Here is an 18022-nt window from a genome sequence, read left to right on the forward strand (position 1 = left end):
CTACTTGTGCGACTTTTGTAGTCAGCTGTCAATTTTCTGTTGTGATAGTTACAGCATATCACTTTCAGAACTTGAGAGCAAAAATTATCTTGGCGAATTGAAAATTGTTGTGGACCAAAAAATACCAGAAATGTACAAGGATCAGAAGATGATTTCGTTGCCGTTCAATTGTATTCATCTCATTATCCGTTGGACACGTGTAACTAAGTAGTAGGTGGTAACTGAACCTGTGAAGAGAAATATTAATGATTCTGTGCAAATTGACTCTTCTCCGGATTAACTAGGAAAATTTATACATGAGACTAAGAGCATCTCCATATCATTTCTAAATGCTAGGAATGAAGATTTTAGTGAAAAACTACCATTCAACAGCTTCTCTAACATCCAAATATAGCTATCTTCTATTCCAGATTTTTCGCTAGCAAAAAATAGAAGATGGAATGACTCTCTAGAGTAGCGCATGAGATATAGAAGAACTGTTGAAGAGTGAAAAAATATAGAAAGTGATTTTTATGCAAATGACTCTCCAAATGATACTTTAGAGAGTGAGATTTAGAAAGGCTCTTGGAGATGCTCTAAGACCCATATAAATCCTCTATTTTCGGAAAAAAAAACTCTACAAAATTGAAGTGTCACAAAAAAAATGAACAAGGCATTAAGAAAATATTATTATGTAACCCCGTTGAGAAAACAAAATGTTGGTGCAAATTAACAAACCGCAGATGACGCGTGCATGATCTTGGGAAGTTGTTTAAACAAGTACATATGTAGTGTATATTGTGCCTAACCTTTCAGAATGTCAAGAGACATATTAAGACACTGACTATTGTGACGGGAAAGTAAAGTTTGTCCTTAAGGCATGTGCCCTCGCATTGTGAACCGTTAGATTCGCACTTGGATGCATGCACAGCAGGAGTTGTCTCTCTTCTGCCTCTCCTGCTATGCACACATCCCAATACGAATCTAATGGTTCGCAATACGAGGCAATGACATATAAAGTCGATGGTACTATGGTACTCCCTCAGTCCCTAAATAACTGTCGTTTTGGATTTCCGTGCCGTAAGTTTGACTAGATTGGTATAAATGTGTATAACATTTGTATCTTCAAATAAATTTATTATCAAAGTAGATTCAACGATCTATCTAATGATCTTAATTATGTACCATAAATATTAATATTTTTTATATAAAATTAGTCAAAGTTATTTCTCGAGAAACGAAAACGACAGATATTTAAAGACAGAAGGAGCAGTTCACTCGGGAGATCGATAAAATATACCTCCATTGCTGATTTCAAACATATTCTAATGTTTAATATCCATGTATCACGCGAACCGAGTGTAACTCAACTACTTTTTTCAAAATTTAATGACGCTATTTTTCAATGGTAGGTGATGCACATACCAAGAAGAAATTGCCTATGCTGACTATGTTAATTTCGAAATCTGCTGGGCTAGCCTCCGGGAGATGTTTACAGGGATAGGGTAAGTGTACTTGCATAAATGTGAGCCTAAAAATTTCCAAAACCCATCGTCAACTAGCAAAGCTGGCAGCCACTAGAAGACTCTAAACTAGACACAAGTTAGGGTGCTAAGCACCTTCTGTTTTAGATAACCAGTTCAACTCGATTGTCGTCCCACAAGGGTTAAAATCTTAAGTGATACTTATGCCATCATGAATATAGATTTTGATTTTCAAATTTTGATCTTATCAATTGCTACATCTTTTTTTGTCCTCAAGTTAATGAAATTGTGCCTACTATATCTTAAACTCTCATTGTGTATTTATTAAAAATAAGGATTTTAGGTTGTAGACTTCACTCTTAAGTACTCTATCCATTCTGAAATATAAGGCATTAAAGTATTTATTTTTTCATATTTTTTATAATCGCAGAGGTGAATAATTAATAAAAAAACAGGACATGTCTTATGGCCATTATTATGATAGATTACAGTATATTGAATTGATGACTAAATCTTTCCACCAATATTGTGAAGATTAATATTTTTCTAGCGCATCTTCTGAGGCGTGGAGGCACTGTTGGAACATTTAGTTAGAAGTTTTAGTATTTTTTCTAATGTGATATATATTTAGCTGAAAGCTAGTAGTTATTTAAGCTCTTGTCGTATCCTATCCTTTTCTGTGACATTATGGATCTATATCTTTCAACTTTTGACCTTATTAGTTGTTGCAAATTTTATCTAGGTGTTAAATTGAAACTCTAGTGCTTATTGTATCTTTTATTCAATTTTTATTTCTTTATTAATAGCTACAACTTTTGTACAAGAATAATCTTCAATCGTGTTATATCAAAAAGGAAAATTTTTCCAAGGTTTAGTAAGTCTTGACACAGCGAGTGTTGTGGCAAAATATAATTTCCGCCCAGATGTGAGTGGCCTGGCGAGTTTCCTAGGGGGAATATACTCCGATAGACCCCTCCAACGCACTTCACCATGAAACACGTTATCGTGTCGAGATGCATATGGTGTGGTGGAGTGATTTTGTACAAAAGGATTAGAAATAAACATAAAACTTTGGTGGGGGTTATTTTTAAACTATGACTTGAAAAAGATAAAAAATAAAAGAAATCCAGAAGGAAAGGAACCTTTTTCGAAGAGAAGCCGACAAATTAAACAACCGGTCTATGTATTAATAAAGGAGGAGTAAGCAAGTACAAATAAAAGAAAACAACACACTGCACAACACCACCACCGAAAACCAACACACGACGTTAGCGATGGCATGCCAAACCACCACAATCAAAGCGGCCCGCAAAACCAATGGCCACCCTGCCCATTGCAGCAACCACCACCAAGAGGTTCACTAAGCGATGCCTTTAAGGAGGAAACGACATCCGTAGATGCCGTCAAAGCCAATCGGAATACCGGCACAGGTTTTTCAACCAGGAATAGAGCCCCAAGGTAGATGCGGGAACGGGATGAGGGCACACGACAATGCCTCCACCGAGGTCCACGACACCCACAGGCATCGTCAATGTCAGCATCAGCATAGCCGAGCAAGGATTTCTTCCAATGCCCCACCCCAAACCACAAACGCAAAGCATGGATATAACCGATGTGAGCTGCCACCAACGAGTTGTCACAGCCAATCGAACGAGTCACTGGCAAGCTAATTATTCGTCAATGTGGTGCTAGCCGCACAGCTGCTGGCAGCTCGCCAATCACCAGAACATCTCGGGTCACCACACACCATGTTGCTGCATGAGTCAAGACAGTCCGGTGACGCCACACAGAACACTGATGAAGTCGTCTATCCTTTTGGAGGACTGGGGCAATGAAAATATAGAAATGGTAAACCAGGCAATTAGTTGTCCGGCGCCAAACGGCAAGCTGGGGCCATGCCCGATGGTGAACCAGCTGCTATTCCCCTGGATGATGACTGTAGACCAAATTTCCGACATGTAAGTACTAGTACCCCGGAGCCGGAGTATGAATACAGCATACTGATTTCAAATATATTCTAATGTTCAATATCCATGTATCGCGCGAACCGAGTGTAACTCAACTACTTTTTTTTTCCCCAAAATTTAGCAACGCTATTTTTTTTCAATGGAAGGTGATGCGCCTATCAACGATAAATTGCCTATGGTGACTATGTTACTTTTGAGATCTGCCAGGCTAGTCTCTAGGAGATGTTTATAGGGATAGGATAAGTGTACTTACATAAATGTGAGCCTAAATTTTTTGCAAAACCCATCATCAACTAACAAAATTGGCAGCCGCTAGAACATTCTAAACTAGACAAAGTTAGGGTGCTAAGCACCTTCCATTTCAGATAACCAGTTCATCAACTCGATTATCGTCCCACAAGGGTTAAAATCTTAAATGACACTTATGCAATCATGAATGTAGATTTTGATTTTCAAATTTTGATCTTATCAATTGCTACATCTTTTTTATCCTCAAGTTAATGAAATTTGTGCTTACTGTATCTTAAACTCTCATTGTGTATTTATTAAAATTAAGGATTTTACTCTTAAGTACTCTATCCATTCTGAAATATAAGGCATTAAAGTATTCAATTTCCCCCCATATTTTTCATAATCATAGAGGTGAATAATTAATAAAAAGGACATGTCTTATGGCTATTATTGTGGTAGATTAAAGTATATTGAATTGATGGCTAAATCTTTCCAAATTCGTGAGGAGGATTGATATTTTCCAATTGATAGATTACAGTATATTCAATTTCATGATATATATTTAGTTGAAACCTAGTTATTTAAGCTCTTGTCGTATCCTATCATTTCCTCTGACATTATGGATCTATAGCTTTCAACTTTTGACCTTATTAGTTGTTGCAAATTTTATCTACGTGTTAAATTGAAACTCCAGTGCTTGTTGTATCTTTTATTCAATTTTTATTTCTTTATTAAGAGCTACAACTATACAAGAATAATCTTCATCCAATTTCATATGAAAATGGTACGGTTTTTCTAAGATTTTAGTCTTGACACAATAGGTGCCGTGGCAAAATATAGTTTCTGCCCATACATGAGTGGCCTGGCGAGTTTCCTAGGTGGAGTATACTCCAATAGACCCCTCCAACGCGCTTCGATGTGAAACATGTCACCGGGTCGATGCATATGGTGTGTGGCATAGTTTTGTACAAAAAGATTAGAAAGAAACATAAAGCTTAGGTGGGGTTATTTTGAAATATGACTTGAAAAAGATAAAAAAAAAGAAATCCAGAAGGAAAGGAACCGTTGAATGTCCTGCTACCTGATTTTGTTTTATATTTATTTATCAAGAGCTTGATACTGATGAAGTGTATCCTTTTGTGGGACAGGGACAATGGAAATATAGAAATGGTAAACCAGGCAATAAGTTATCTGGAGCCAATGGGCAAGAAGGGCCATGCCCGATGGTGAACCAGCTGCTTTTCCCCTGGATGATGACTGTGTCTAGTAAAAAAAATGTTTGAATTGTTAATAACTCGGAAGCCTTAAAATCTACGTGCTGTTTGGTTCATTTCTCTGTAACGTAAATGGAAACAAAATCAATTCAAAAGGTATGTGTGGCGGTAACATCGGTAGCTTTAATTTGTTTACGTTTGCGTTACAGTGGTGCAACCAAACAGCGTGCTAAATCAGCCGTGATAACATTTGGAGTACGTAGTACTCCTTTCCTTAAATTATAATAATTTTTTGACTTTTTTGGATATATAGTTTTCGCTATAGACTTAGATATACATGTTCTGTGATCGGGAACCGAGGGAATACTAAATAGCTCCGCAACGCAAACTCTGTTCTTGAGTCTTGACGATCCATCCAGTCTGCTGCGTCACGGAGATCCGAGACCAGAGTACCCCGGAGTATTGTTGCACGGATGTTTTTTCTTTGACTTGCACACAATTATTGCACGGATGAAAACAAAACAAGGAAGCCACTCTGATCACTGCAACCGGCTCTTTTTTTTTCTTTCTGTATACCGCCACCGCGTCCAATAATACACTGCCGCGACCTCGCTGCTGCATTATTCACGTTTCTTATGGTGTTTTTTTTCCTCCCCACGGGACGCCCCTGCTCGCCGCTCTCTTTCTAGTTCCTCCCATTGGCTGTGTTGTCTCTTTGCGTGCTTCCTCTATTTAAAGCAGCCTCCTCCCTCGGAGGCAAGAGAAGAGGGCTTCCTATCACACACAGACAGAGCTACCTTCCCCTGCTGTGTCCGTCTCCTTCGTCCCTCCCTCGCCTCGGACCAGCAGGTCAAGGTCGCCGGCCAGGGCGGACGACGGACGGCCGGCGGCTGCTGCTGGAACCTGAACCTCAGCGGCGCCGCTGCATATCGTCGTCGTCTTCTTCCTCAGCTAGCATTCCCTGGCTAGACAGGTCAGCAAATCAAATTTTTTCTTTGTTTGTCTTCCTGCCATTTTTGTTCCCTGCGTCAGTAATTTCTTCCCCATAGACGCGTGTGCCCAACCCAGCACAGCCTTTTCCCCCATAGACGCAATCTCTTTCGAAGATGTCGTATGCAAGCGATCTCTTCCTCTTTTCGATCACAGTCTCGATCTGGATGCAGCTCAAATCATCCAGAAAGAAGAAAGAAGAAAAGATCACGCACGAAGAGAGTGCGTGTGCAAAAATGATCTTTTTACTTATTTTCTCTTCCCAAAAAACTGTGTCAGTCACTAGTAGTAGTGGTGGTAAAAAAGAGGTTCCTGAGTTGCCCACGTGTCAGCAGGCGTTGATGGCTGTAGCTGTGGGAGGTCAAGGGTACCCCCAATGGCGTCAGTTTACTGGCTGATTAGCCCTTACACTAATCTTATTTAGTTATTTATTATATAAATAAATCATCTTGGCCTTTTGGAAGCGAGCGAGGGCGGTGTACGCGACCCGAGGCCGAGGGAAACTCGCTAGTCCCTCCCACCTGAAATTTCTCAGATGGGTTGGTGGTGTACACAGCCTTTTGCGGCTGGTATAGATTTTTACTGTTTATATGGGAAGATACTGTTTATACTAGAACGTTGCGAGAGAAAAATACTGTTCCGGATGAAAAAAGAAGTGGAACAAACCGGCTTGTAGCTCAGCTGAACAAGCCCAATCTATGGTTTGGAAGTCAAGTGGAGTATGTGATTATACTCCTACTATTGGAATGATGAGTCCCTTGTCCATTTTTCTTCTCTATAGATTTCTCTTTATTTGGAAAAAATAAACCGTAGAAATTACTTGGGCTTATTTTTTGAACAATGAAGTGGGGCTTATTTCAGCTTGGTCACTCCATCACATCACGCTGCTGCCTTCATTCTGTTTTGGAGTTGGCTCCTGTGACTGACGTGTGGAGCCCACTGGTGCATTGACCACGCAGCCTAGTAATAATGATGGGACTAATGAGTAGCGTTCGTGTTCTTACTCGCTGCCAGTTAATTTGTGGGTGTCCCTTTTCTGGATCCAGCAATTTGTAGTAGCTGTAGAATTGACATAGCTCGTAGCATTTCTCCAAGTATTAATGATACCATCAGCACGCAGATTATTCACTAGCAACGTGACAAAAATTCTTACTAAGATCGATATGCATTTATTAGTAGAATTTGGGGTGTTTGGTTTCCTGGACTAAATTTTAGTCCACATCACATCGGACGCTTGGATGCTATTTAGGAGAACTAAATATGAGTTAATTATAAAACTAATTACACAGATGGAGACTAATTTACGAGACAAATTTATTAAGCCTAATTAATCCGCCATTAGCACATATTTACTGTAGCACTACATTGTCAAATCATGGACTAATTAGGCTTAAAAAATTTATCTCACAAATTAGCCACAATCTGTGCAATTAGTTATTTTTTCGTCTATATTTAATACTTCATGTATGTGTCCAAACATCCGATGTGACAGGGACTAAAATTTTTCTGCAGGAACCAAACACCCTCTTTGTTCGGCTGATATTAAAGACGGCCGATAAACTGGCTGAAGCTGTTTTGTTGTGAGAGAAAAATACTATAGATTCTAGCTGATAAGCCAGCTGATAAATTCAAATGAACAGTCTAACCGTTTTTGGCTGGGACGTGCTCGCTCTCGTTTTGAGGGAATATTCCAGGAATATGTTGTAGATGGGAAGTCACAGTTTCAGCGGACTCTTAATCAAACAGCCACAAAAATAGGCTCATCCCAATCCCATCTCTTCTCATCCCTTCAATCAAGCACACCCTAAATTTCCCATTTGTCAAAATTCGTTGGTTAGCGGCAAAGGAGCCTGCCCTTTTCTTGTTTCCCCCCTTTTAATTAAAGATTTTTTTTTCGTGTCTACTATATATAGTTCCTATCTCGGTTAACTAACTACGAAAGTTGTTGGGACTTGTGAATGTAAAACAAAAGTTGTTGCTTCGCTGTCACAGCGTCACCCCCCAAATTAACGTCTTGGGAATTGAAGGATGCAGGGATCAGGTTTTTTTTATCGGCCGAAATTCATGAAAATTTTCAAAATTTCCTTTTTATCCACAGGTCCGATAAAATTTGACATCGGCTAAATTTTTCCCTTCTTTCCTGCTTTCACACAGACAACCTAAATTCAGCCGTGCGACAATCCCACACTATAATGTTTTATTCTTGTTTTTATCTGTGAACAAGTGATGTTTAATAGCTTAGGAATAGTTACCAGTCAAATTCTATGGAATTTTTTTAAAACAATTTGAATTTTTTTTTAAATTTGATCCGATATTTCGGATATATGTTGCTTATCCTATTTATCCATGACCTTCGATAAATTTTTATTTCCGATAATGAAAACTTTGGCAGGGATCAGGAGGCGCGGCGTGATTAGAACTCGAGATTCTCAAGAGAGACCAGACTACTCCCATCGCTCTTCTTGGGTTTCGTCGTTAAAAGAAGAGGGCTTTCGACCGTCGTTCGTTCCAGGGTGTTGGGAGATCCATGTCGTCGTCGCTGGAGGTGGACAACCCCGGAGGAGGAGGAGGCGAGTCGGCGAACCGGCTCAGCCTCAAGCGCCACGACTCGCTCTTCGGCGACGCGGAGAAGGTCTCCGGCGGCAAGTACCATGGGTCCGAGGGGAGCTGGGCCAGGACGCTGCACCTCGCCTTCCAGAGCGTCGGCATCATCTACGGCGACATCGGGACGTCGCCGCTCTACGTCTACTCCAGCACCTTCCCCGACGGCATCAAGTACAACGACGATCTGCTCGGCGTCCTGTCGCTCATCATCTACACCCTCATCGTCATCCCCATGCTCAAGTACGTCTTCATCGTGCTCTACGCCAACGACAATGGCGACGGTGAGCACTGACCAGAGCACACACACATGTGTGTGTATATATATATATAAAGAACTGCTACTCTGCAGCTGGCTATAGAATAACTTATTCTGTAGCCACTTTTGAGTTACGATAATTATTATACTAATTTATATAATTATAGTAACTCTTTACTAAGTGATTTACTATAATGTCATGATAAATATCCCTATGTGTTATAGTAACATAATTATCGTAAATATGTATTGATATTATCATAAATTAGTATATAAAATTATCGTAAATAGAGGTGGCTACAGAATAACTTATTTTTGTAGCTGGCTACTGAATATACTCTCCCTATATATATATATATATATATATATATATATATATATATATAATTTTACTCCCAGATTAAACCTGGCCTGGGGGACAGGCATGCCATGCCTGTCTGTTGTTTTTTCTGCTGTTTGTTTATATTTACTGATCATCAACGAGCATTTTTTCTAGGCGGCACGTTTGCGCTGTACTCGCTGATATCGCGGTACGCCAAGATCAGGCTGATCCCCAACCAGCAGGCAGAGGACGCCATGGTGTCAAATTACAGCATAGAAGCGCCGAACTCACAGCTGAGGAGGGCTCAATGGTTCAAGCAGAAGCTCGAGTCCAGCAAGGCAGCCAAGATTGTGCTCTTCACCCTCACAATCCTTGGCACATCCATGGTGATGGGCGACGGAACCCTGACACCGGCGATATCTGGTAATTAACAGAAACATTATATTAGACACCACGCACATCTAGTTATTAGTTACTGCTATATATGATGGCATCGTAATTAACATGTTTGCATAGTATGTATACTAACTAATAATGTGTTCTTGTTTATTGATATTCTGCAGTGCTGTCTGCGGTAAGCGGGATCAAGGAGAAGGCGCCAAACTTGACTCAGAGTATGTGGAACTAAGAGCTACTGACAGATTAATGACCAATTGTTACCCCTGTTCATAGTCACGCAGACTAACATCTCTCTGTTGTCGGTTTTCCTACAGCGGCAGTAGTCTGGATCTCTGTGGCAATCCTCTTCTTGCTCTTCTCGGTTCAGCGTTTTGGGACCGACAAGGTTGGGTACACCTTCGCTCCAGTCATCTCGGTGTGGTTCCTGCTGATTGCCGGCATTGGACTCTACAACCTCGTCGTCCACGACATCGGTGTTCTTCGGGCCTTCAATCCGTGGTACATAGTACAGTACTTCAAGCGGAACGGAAAGGAAGGATGGGTTTCACTTGGTGGTATTATCCTGTGCGTCACAGGTAACCTTTTTTTTTCCTGACCAAAGAGAAAACTGCAATGTAAACCTTGTGTGTGTAATCTGAATTCACTGCAACATGCAACAGGCACAGAAGGTATGTTTGCTGACCTTGGACATTTCAACATCAGGGCCGTTCAGGTAATGGGCAAAAGTGCATATGAGTTTTTCACTTCGATGTTTTATATTACACTCAACTCTGCATCTAGTTTTCCATAACTTGTAATCTGTCCCAGAGCCAGAGGTCTCGCACACCAGAAGCATCTTATCTGACAATGGTTTCTGTATTGTACTCCTGCAGATCAGCTTCAACGGCATCTTGTTCCCATCGGTGGCACTGTGTTACATCGGGCAAGCAGCGTACCTGCGGAAATTCCCAGAGAACGTTGGAGACACCTTCTATAGATCCATCCCAGGTAATTTATAAACAATGATGACCTGTATGTACTGCGGTAGTAATGCTTCTTGGCGATGGCTTCATATCAACGTGGTCCACGAACTATGGCTGACTATTCCTTTTTGTTCTGCAGCACCTCTGTTCTGGCCAACCTTCATCGTAGCAATCCTCGCTGCCATCATTGCAAGCCAAGCTATGCTCTCTGGTGCATTCGCCATCCTCTCCAAGGCACTGTCGCTGGGCTGTCTCCCCAGGGTCCAAGTGATCCACACCTCGAAGAAGTACGAAGGGCAGGTGTACCTCCCAGAGGTGAACTTCTTGATGGGACTGGCGAGCATCATCGTCACAATTGCCTTCAGAACGACCACCAGCATCGGCAACGCCTACGGTAAGAAAAATACTAGAAAGAGCACTGCCGGATCGAGTGAAAACCGTTTGTCTCATGATGCATCTGATTTTGACATTGGTGGTGCTGTAACATGCAGGGATCTGTGTGGTGACCACGTTCTCCATCACCACCCATCTGATGACCGTGGTGATGCTGGTCATATGGAAGAAGCACATCGTCTACGTGCTCCTCTTCTACGTGGTGTTCGGTTTCACAGAGCTGATCTACCTCTCGTCCATCCTGTCCAAGTTCATCCAGGGCGGGTACCTGCCGTTCTGCTTCGCGCTGGTCCTGATGACGCTGATGGCGACGTGGCACTACGTCCACGTGAAGAGGTACTGGTACGAGCTGGACCACATCGTGCCCACCAACCAGATGACGACGCTGCTGGAGAAGAACGACGTGCGGCGGATCCCCGGCGTCGGGCTCCTGTACACGGAGCTCGTCCAGGGCATCCCGCCGGTGTTCCCTCGCCTCATCAAGAAGATCCCGTCCGTGCACGCCATCTTCCTCTTCATGTCCATCAAGCACCTGCCCATCCCGCACGTGGCGCCCGCGGAGAGGTTCCTGTTCCGGCAGGTCGGCCCGAGGGAGCAGCGGATGTTCCGGTGCGTGGCGCGGTACGGGTACAGCGACGCGCTGGAGGAGCCCAAGGAGTTCGCGGCCTTCCTCGTGGACAGGCTCAAGATGTTCATCCAGGAGGAGATCGCGTTCGCGCAGAACAACGAGGCGGAGAACGAGGACGACGAGGCGGCGGATCAGCAGGCGCCGGCGAGGCCGAGGCGGTCCACGAGCTCCGTCGTGCACAGCGAGGAGGCGATCCAGTCGAGGGTGAGCACGAACTCCGGGCGGATCACGTTCCACGCCAACCAGACGGCCGAGGAGGAGAAGCAGCTGATCGACCGGGAGGTGGAGCGAGGGGTGGTGTACCTGATGGGCGAGGCCAACGTGTCGGCAGGGCCCAAGTCGTCCATCTTGAAGAAGATAGTGGTCAACTACATCTACACCTTCTTGAGGAAGAACCTGACGGAGGGGCACAAGGCGCTGGCCATTCCCAAAGATCAGCTGCTCAAGGTTGGCATCACATATGAAATCTAGGCGGCGATTCTACGTGTTACCGAAAATATGAGGCGTGCCTAACCAAAAAAAGCCTTTCTTGGTGTGTGTTGACTTCACAGGGCAAAGTGCCGCGGTTGGTTTGATAATAAAGTCGTGTGTGAGTGGCGGGCTATTTTTTCTTTTCTTTGTGGGGCTGGAAGGTTTCTCTTTATTCCCTGTACAGCGTGGTTTTATCAGAATTTGATGAATGCAAGCGATATTGGAAGTAAAGCGTAGATGTTTCCTTGTTCTCTGCACATTGTGGTTTTATCAGGATTTTGTCAAATGCAAGCGATACTGGAGCGAGGGGGTTGTGTACCAGCAGCCTGTTCGTTTGGTCGTAAACGATCGTGGATTATAAGCTAGAACAATATTTTTCTCTGACACCAAACCAGCCAGCAGTAATAATCCACGATCGTTTCAGTCGAAACGACCAGGCTGCAGATAGGAGATGCCGATATGTCAGCAGTGCCCAACTCATCAGTCTGCATCAAGAAGATAGTTGTTTGCGCAAAACGTGACCACACACCAAAGTGCTACTAGAGAAACTTGCGGTACAAGCTGTCAAAACCGGAAGGTCCAATATATTCTCGAGTTGCATGCTCACGAGAAGAGGTAAATCTCACCTTTACTGGTCGTGGATGGCTAGCTCAAACCAGCAAAAGATAAATATTGTACTCACGTGACAAAGAACGACTAGTTTACAAGCAAACTAGTTAAGTCCGCCGAAACTCTTTCCCACGAGGGGGGCCTTGTCACAGTGGGGATGTCGCTTATGTGCCTTAGGTCAGCTAGCAAGCCTATGATACCATCTGTGGTCGTGTTTTCGTCGAGATCAATGCATGAACAACAATGCATGTTTAAAAAAGAGATATTAGGTTTAGGAGTAAAAAGGTAAATGCATAGTAAATTGACTCGATTAGGTGTCTCAATCGGTCTTGGCCCTTTATATTCATAGGGTTAACCTTTGTATCATACGACTGAGAGATCTAAAACCATATCCAAAACGTGTTAAAAACCGACTCAGAATAGATCTACAGCTCTGGACTACCAAAACTATATGCTCTGGTATGCAACCTGTTCGCTTGCTCATATATGATCGTGGATTATAAGCTGGAATAGTATTTTTCTCTCACACCAAACCAGTCAGCAGTAAATAATCCACGATCGTTTATGGCCTACCGAACAGGCTGATGGTGAACTGGATGGTTCAGTATGCATATAAGTGACCTATTTCTGTTGAAAACTAGATGGTTTGAGTGAGCTTGTGTGATTTTCCAAGCATCATAAATACTTCACCTGGACTCTGACTTAGGAGATCCATATATGTGTTTTCGTCTCGACAAAGCTACATCATGGTGAAGTCCAATATACAATCCGACCTTACTTTGATGCCATTACAAGGGCTTCTTTATGTCCTTGGTAAAACTTAGTCAAAACACTGTAGAACGGTACTACCTCCTCACTGCTACTTAGGGGCCGTTCGGTTAGAGATGAATGTGGCCAGGAATCATTCCAGTTAATAAAAGCTTGTATAAATTAACTATCAACCCCGTCCGGAATTTTTCTTGGTAGCCATTCCGTGTGAAACGAACGGGCCTTAGGCCTTGTTCGGTTACTCAGTATTCGTCCTGGAATCAATCCAGGTGATCAAAACTTATATAAATTATGCAAGCAAACCAGGTAGGAATGATTCCAGGCCACAGTTCCCTGAAACGAACGGGGAAAAGGGTCAGGAAGCGTTCCGGCTGGACAAAGCTTACACAAATTAAACACCCGATCCTGGCCGGATTATATCCTGGTCACGGTTCGCCAGGAACCGAACAGGCCCTAAAGAGATTCGCGCCACAGCCACACACACACGTGGGATATACCTTAATGTTCCCGGTCCCTCCCCTAGGTGCAGAACCGCATGATTCATTTTTTATTTGCATTAATCTTTGCATTGATTCTTCTCTCCTCGAAGGTGCGGTATCCTACACCGGTTGAATCAGCTCATGGCAATGCCACGATGAACTGCACCTCTTTGGAAGGCCACTAAAGATGGCCTAAGGGCACCGTGTTCGTGTCAACGATAGAGCCAACTTGCTAGCTCATATGAACTAAAAAATGATAAAACAGAGTAATCTAACAATACTAATATAGAAAAATATGTAAATATATAGACACATGAATAATAATAGAAAAAAGTGTGTGAGCTAGCTCTTTTATTATGCCCTAACGGACAAGAGAGCACTTAGACTTGGAGGCTATATCTTTTTTAGGATCAATCACACGCAGGCATATTGTTAGTCAAAGAAGGGAGAGCGTGGGGAAATAATAACGGGCTGGCTGCTGCTGGGTTAGCTGGCCGGCCCAAAACGAAGATAAGCGCAGGCTTGGCGGTGAAAGAAGGTTAAGACATGGGCTGAACCCAGGTTATCAAAGATTCTGGGGCCAAAATGCCGTTCTACACAGGCACAAAAGATTGAGGCATTTTTTTTCCTGATAGAAATTAGAGAACGAAACAAAACAAGCAAATTTATCTAACAGTGTAGTGTCATGAATGCTTCAACCAGTTATATAGCTTATGATTATTTAATCTGACTAGAAATAACATTGTCCATGAACAAAAAATTCAAGCCATTTACCAATAGTTGAAAAAATTTTAAAATTCGGAAATGGCTTTATTTGTGTTTCTCAATCACATCCTAAAATTCAAAAAATTTTAGGGTGTGATATTCCTCCTCTCTTAACTCTCCTACCATATTGGTTTGAAACTCTCCTACCATATCATCAAATTGTCTATGTGTTCGTCTGTTTAATGCTACCAAAACTATCGTACTAGGAGCGTTGAGACTGCCTTTAATATTATACTCCCTCCATCTTGAAATATAAGGTGTCATAGGAATTTTAGGAGAAATTATTGGGTAAACCAAATGACACATGTAGCCCTCACTTAACCGTAGAGCGATCTCGTGATTACAATATTTCGAGTCTGGTGGTCAACACTTATGGTAGGTACACATGTGATTAGTGTTTTGAGTGAGTTAATTAACCTAGAACCTGGTCGTGCAGTTGATCGTCGGCCATGGTAACGTCAAACAGTGGCTATGGGGAGGACACACCCCATAGCCAAGTTTGATAGTAAATTCCTCAATCCAGAAATAACTCCATAAATCTGTATCCATGAAATGAACCAGTCTACTTTTCCATCCACATAGCTACGGTTCACTCTAATGCCACAGAAAAACCAACCATGATGAATTCTTCTGTAGTGTGCGTACCATCAGGACCTACAGTACACAAAATCAGCATCATCAAGCCCTATCATCCCTAAAATCAAGTCCAATCCAAAATCTTATCTACCTGACAACACTAAATCATCAATCTTTGTACCCTTCATGAACTTTTTTCCTTAACAATGATATCCACACAACCTAACCCTATGAGGATGGAGAGAGTAGAAACTCAATGGACTCGACTCGGGGGGGGGGGGGTCCCTTCCTTTTGACATCGTGGATCCATTGGGGAGCAGGGCAGGCCAAGTTGAGTTGACTGCTACTACTATCGCTGCACTGCTGATGTTCACCTAACACCGCCACGTCGCCTCTCTCGTCGGTCTAGTTGGAAAGGTTGGGATACCATGAGGAAGGGGTTTTCTTATGGGGTTCCCTACAAGTATCTCATTTAACAAATATGTGGTTGGTCCCGGTTCAAAAGGTTAGGATAGAACAAAACACATGAAAACTCCTGCCTAGTCTAGCATGGTATGCCACATCGGCATCCTGGCGCCTGCGAAGCTAGTTTGAACAATGTTGAAACAGTAAAACAAGTTTAGTGGCGCAAAATTGCAATTTCAAAGTATGAGGACCTAGTTGAGAATGCAGGACAAGTTCAAGGACCGCATGTGCAGGGACCGTGACCCTTAAGAGGGGGGTTGAATTAGGCCTCTAATTTCCACCTAGTCAAAACATATGTAAGAAAGTAATCTATCTAGATGTGCAATTATAATTTTGCTAGGTGTGTTGCTATCTCTACTGCAAAAGTTTATGCAATCGAGGTTCCAACCCTATCAACTAGCCTGTCAAACTAAGCTAGGAAACTAAACACACACAACCAAGGTACATAATATAAATATGTAAAAGAGCGATAGAGATGCAAACTCCCATTGACGACTCCACTATTTTTATCGAGGTATCGAGAAGTTCATGCTTCCCCTAGTCCTCGTTGGAGCCCCTTGTAAGGATGCCCTCCCAAGAGCTATGCTCTCAATTAGGTACCTTCATGGATAGTCAGTGGGCCTTCCCCGCACAAGTGGGTCTTCGAGATGGCCTCTTTCGGACCACTCCTAGCCGTTTTCACTATCGAGCTTCTGGCCAAAATGCTACGGGCCTCGTTCCCTCTGGTACACGGTGGCGGTCACACCACAATCACACTTGGTGTGGTCTTGCAAGAGTACAAGCCCCTCCGGTATACAAAAATGGTGCATGCAAGCCTCAAGTGGTAAGAGGTATGTAAACCTCGCTAAACAATAAGCCTAAACGTAGAGCAAGCGCATAAGCAGTGGTCTAACTAGCCTATGCACTTCACGAAGCACCTACACTATTCACCTAATATTTTCCTAAGCACTTTTGGTGGCTAGAGCACAAATAGATGAGCCTCAACTCTCCACGCACTTTTTTCAGCTGTAGCACACCTTTCTTGGCTGAATGGAGGGGTATAAAAAGCCCCAACTCCAAAAACTAGCCATTACAATCTTTTCTTTGAGCATCGGACCAATTTCGTGAGCATCGGACCAACAGGTGTGTAGCATTCGACTATAAGGTGCCATTCTTCATTCCATTTCAGTGAGCATCAAACCAATAGGCATCAGACTATATGCTACCCTGTTTTCAGCATGTCACGCTTTCGTATTTTAGGCATAACTTTTAGCTCCGAACTCTGATTTTAATGTTCTTGGACTTTTTGAAAAGCTAATGAAAGGCTCTAAAACTTGAACTGAAGTCATATCAATTTGAGTAGATACAAAATCATGAGAAAATTACAATTCATCCATCTCTTTGTGTCGGCTTTAGTGGCTTCAATTTTGTTTGTGTCTTTGCGTCCGAGCTTCTACTTCTTGGTGTCTTAGACATCTAGAGTGTCTTGTATGTCTTCAACAAGGCTTCTCATGTCTTACTTGAGGTGTTGATCATTCAGACCATCACTTTGCCTAACTCCAAGTCCACCTTGCATCCATTTGAACTAACATTATATAATAGCAAACATTGTTAGTTCAAATGATCATGTTGTTCATCAATAACCAAAATTCAAACTTAATGGCCCATATGGTCCATTTTCTTTACGGCCTATGAAATTTACTCATTCATATGGAATCCTAACTAGCCTGGATATTGAAGCAAGGAATAACACCGAGTTTGCTGGGAGTATCACTATTTGCGTTAAATGTGGATTCCCCTTTAGGCTCTGTTTGGATCCATGGAATTGGAATATATTCGTATACTACTGTTGGCCATATGAGGGAGATACTTATGTGTTGCTTTTCTACTATAGGAGAGTGAGCCAAAGAACATGAAGGTGCAGAGTAGAAATATAGCGTGGTGATCTATAGAATCAATTTCCATCTCCCACCCTATGAATTTAAGATAAGCTCACATCTAAACTTTGGAAAATCATGGGATGTCAAATTCTAAGTGAAATAGCCTAGTTTACTAAGTAGATTTCAATTCCTCCAAAATGAAAGGAGCCAAATGGCCTCTTAAGAAAATTGTGGTTAGTTTCATAATAGCGGGTCATCCAGTCCAGCTGTAAAAGCACAACAAAGTTTTAATCTGATCTTGACATTACGGACAGCTTGTTCCAGACAATAAAGAACCTTTGCGAGACGATAACGTATTCTTGACTAAAATACTTCATTATTGCTTCTTACTCCTAATTAACTAGTAGACTTAGCCCTGATGTTCCTGACAGAAAATGACAACGGGCCGGCAAATCATCAATTGTAACTTGGTCCAATGGAGTAATTGATTGTCTTCTTCTGCAACTAGTATATTGCAATTATGGGTTCGGTAATCGGACTAAGTCAAGCTATCTTATTTTTTTATCAAGTTAATATATACGTGGTGTTTGGTTGGTAAGTG

The 18022-nt window shown here is 42.3% G+C and overlaps 1 protein-coding gene across 1 annotated transcript; it reads left to right on the forward strand.

Moving 5' to 3' along the window:
- The first annotated feature begins 5633 nt into the window (after positions 1–5633).
- On the forward strand, positions 5634–12136 carry LOC136495435 (potassium transporter 1-like). The gene is made up of 9 exons (XM_066491375.1): positions 5634–5848; positions 8258–8750; positions 9222–9470; positions 9611–9661; positions 9761–10021; positions 10106–10158; positions 10319–10433; positions 10548–10802; positions 10900–12136. Exons 2-9 carry the CDS (start codon positions 8393–8395, stop codon positions 11898–11900), a joined length of 2343 nt encoding a protein of 780 aa, XP_066347472.1. The 5' UTR covers positions 5634–5848; positions 8258–8392; the 3' UTR covers positions 11901–12136.
- Positions 12137–18022: the final 5886 nt, after the last annotated feature.

The sequence above is a fragment of the Miscanthus floridulus genome, chromosome 12, assembly GCF_019320115.1.
Source record: "Miscanthus floridulus cultivar M001 chromosome 12, ASM1932011v1, whole genome shotgun sequence".
Lineage (NCBI taxonomy): Eukaryota > Viridiplantae > Streptophyta > Magnoliopsida > Poales > Poaceae > Miscanthus > Miscanthus floridulus.